This window comes from Belonocnema kinseyi, chromosome 3, assembly GCF_010883055.1.
Source record: "Belonocnema kinseyi isolate 2016_QV_RU_SX_M_011 chromosome 3, B_treatae_v1, whole genome shotgun sequence".
Lineage (NCBI taxonomy): Eukaryota > Metazoa > Arthropoda > Insecta > Hymenoptera > Cynipidae > Belonocnema > Belonocnema kinseyi.
Genome location: NC_046659.1, coordinates 97,321,823 through 97,324,337, shown reverse-complemented (window position 1 = coordinate 97,324,337; position 2,515 = coordinate 97,321,823). Strand labels below are relative to the sequence as shown.

The 2,515-nt window shown below is 33.2% G+C and overlaps 1 protein-coding gene across 1 annotated transcript in view; it reads right to left on the bottom strand.

Moving 5' to 3' along the window:
- The window catches only part of LOC117169944, a 22,271-nt gene that overhangs the window by 11,329 nt on the left and 8,427 nt on the right, over nucleotides 1–2,515 (bottom strand). The window contains exons 5-7 of the mRNA XM_033356454.1: nucleotides 1,140–1,176; nucleotides 908–1,021; nucleotides 608–701 (exon numbers count right to left, since the gene is read on the bottom strand). Of these exons, the coding sequence (XP_033212345.1) occupies nucleotides 608–701; nucleotides 908–1,021; nucleotides 1,140–1,176 (245 nt within the window). The remainder of the gene's footprint in view (nucleotides 1–607; nucleotides 702–907; nucleotides 1,022–1,139; nucleotides 1,177–2,515) is intronic.

Genomic DNA, 2,515 nt, shown 5'->3' with positions numbered 1-2,515 from the left:
TCCCACGAGAAGCTAGGGAAAGGGGTTCGTCCATCCTTGTAGAGCCCCGCATGCAAGGATAAGGCTGCTTACTCTGAGTGGTCGCCTGGTATCCCAGAGTCATCGTTCTAGACACCTCACCCAGGTGCCATTCAGCGGTTTTCACACCTCCGCTTGGGGGTTAATTCCTTCGGGACCACCCCTGGACAATTGTCCGCGACTGCCTATTTATTTTTGTAACCATATTCAGCAGAAACCCTTGGTACAGGGACCCTCTATCCGCAACCCGAGGACGCGTTCGGTGGCTTTGTCATAGGCCCTTCGGTTTGATTCTAGAGGAATCAAAATATATAATATATAATATATATATATTACAAATTTTAGCGCCTTTTCTAAAACTGTCACTCTTTGTTAATAGACAATTTTTGTTGAGAATTTCATGCGACTTATGTCACGTATGCTATATAAAAAAATATAGTCGACCCGAGGCCACTGTGGATACTATTTTCATCTCTGAAGTGATACCGTGGCCTGTTATTTTTGAAATAATTATAGGTAGATGGGAGGCGACAGGCTATCACAGAAGTGGTGGATGTCCTTTGCAAGAATCCTTTGGTCATCACAATACCAGCGGTGATCTTATTTCGCCTGGAGACAGTAGAGAAGTAGACGCAGAACTTTGGGCTGATAATGCCTCAACATCTGCGGCTGATAATTCGAATCTGAATTCGAGAAAAATCAATCTCAGTTCTACTCTTTATCATCGAATGATGGCCAAAAAGTTGATGCTCAACAAGCAGACAAACTTTAATCAAAGCAGCGATTCAAATTTGGTTTGTGAACATTTTTCGTCTTAAGAAGCGGCTAGTTTCCAACAAATAAGTACTAAACGGATGATTATTTGAATTTTTTTCTCAGGAGGACGAACTCTGTGATGAAAGGCTTGATGCTTCCTTGCCCGTTGAGAAAGTGATGCTCTGGAGCGAACAAGAAGCTGCAATCAAGCAAGTTACTCAAATCGCGACTTCTGCTTGTGGTGCGACTGCCGCGATTAATGCGATTGTAAGTTTTCAATTTTTACTGGGTATCTAGGCTGGGATCTTGCGATTTTTTTTTAATGCGACTTTTCAAAGAACAGGGCTACTAATGGGAGAGTTTACCACTCACCAGAGTCCGCGATCTGTTCGGGTCCGAGTTCTGTGATCATTCAAATTTAATATATAAAAAAACAACTTTCATTATAGAAATTGTTAATCAAAGTTTATACTTTATTCGTAAAATAGATTTAAAGTGTCAGTTATTCAGAGTGAAAAGAAATAAATTAATATTTTAAGTACGGTCAGTTTTTCTCGCATAGTTCTGAATTTCACAAACATAAAATTATTGTTTACTGAAAGGACGTTTCAAAGTACATATTTTCAAAAGTTTTCTTTTTATTTATAGTGAAAACTTAAAGAAATATATTTTTAAATTAAAAAACCAACTGTCTTGGAGAAAAATCGTCTTTTTTATTTTTTTTATTTATTGATTGAATTGAACTGTTGTTGATTAAAATTTTATCAGGTAAAGTTTCTTCTGGTCATTTGAAAATTTATGTCTTATTTTTGTTAAAAAACAGATCTTTTTGTTTGAAAAATCGTTCTTTTTGGTTGAATTCGACAGCTTTTAATTTGAATTTTTTGGTTGAAATATCAATTAATATATTTTACGTTATTTGCTGAAGATTCATCTCTTTGGTTTAAAATAAACTATTTATATGAAAATCAGTTTTTTTCGTTAGAAATTGATTGACTTAAAATTTAAGTTGTCCGTTTTTGGTTGAAAATTTGGTTTGATTGAAAATTCCTCTCTTTTGGTTGAAATTTAATCTTGATGCTTAACCATTAATCTTGTTGTTTGAAAACTTGTCTTTTTGGTTAAAAATGCATTATATTTGGATGTTAAATTCGAAAATCTGTTAGTTTAAAAGTTTTTATATTTCAGATTTTATTTTTTAAGCGTAAATTTCAATTAAAAGAATTTTAAAATATGGTTTCAAATACTAGAAGAATTAAAAATTAAAATATTTGGTATAAAATACATTTTTAGCTCATTAACGGTGCATATAAATTAATTAATGATTTTCCAAATTTAACTGTGTACATTAAAGATTAAAAAGTGAATAATTTTTCATTTTTCTCATTTTTGGTCACTATATACATCTAAAAATAGGATAGAAACCAACATTTGTCTCAAAGCGTGCTGAAAGTGTCTGAAAACCGAAATACACCGTGAGGCCCTCCGAATCGCTCGTAACGCACGGTGTGCATGAACCAACTTTTAATGTAAGTTGATTTCAAATCGTAGATTTCAAATTCTTTATGTCTTACGGCCCAATCGTAAATCGAAAAAATAAATATAATATAATAATATAAATAATATAAATAAAATAATATAAATTTCTTATTTCAAATTTAAACTCAATTACGCGCTTCCACATCAGTGGTTTTCAATGGAAACTTGCCTATCACATCATCGTTCATTACGTATTCCTCAT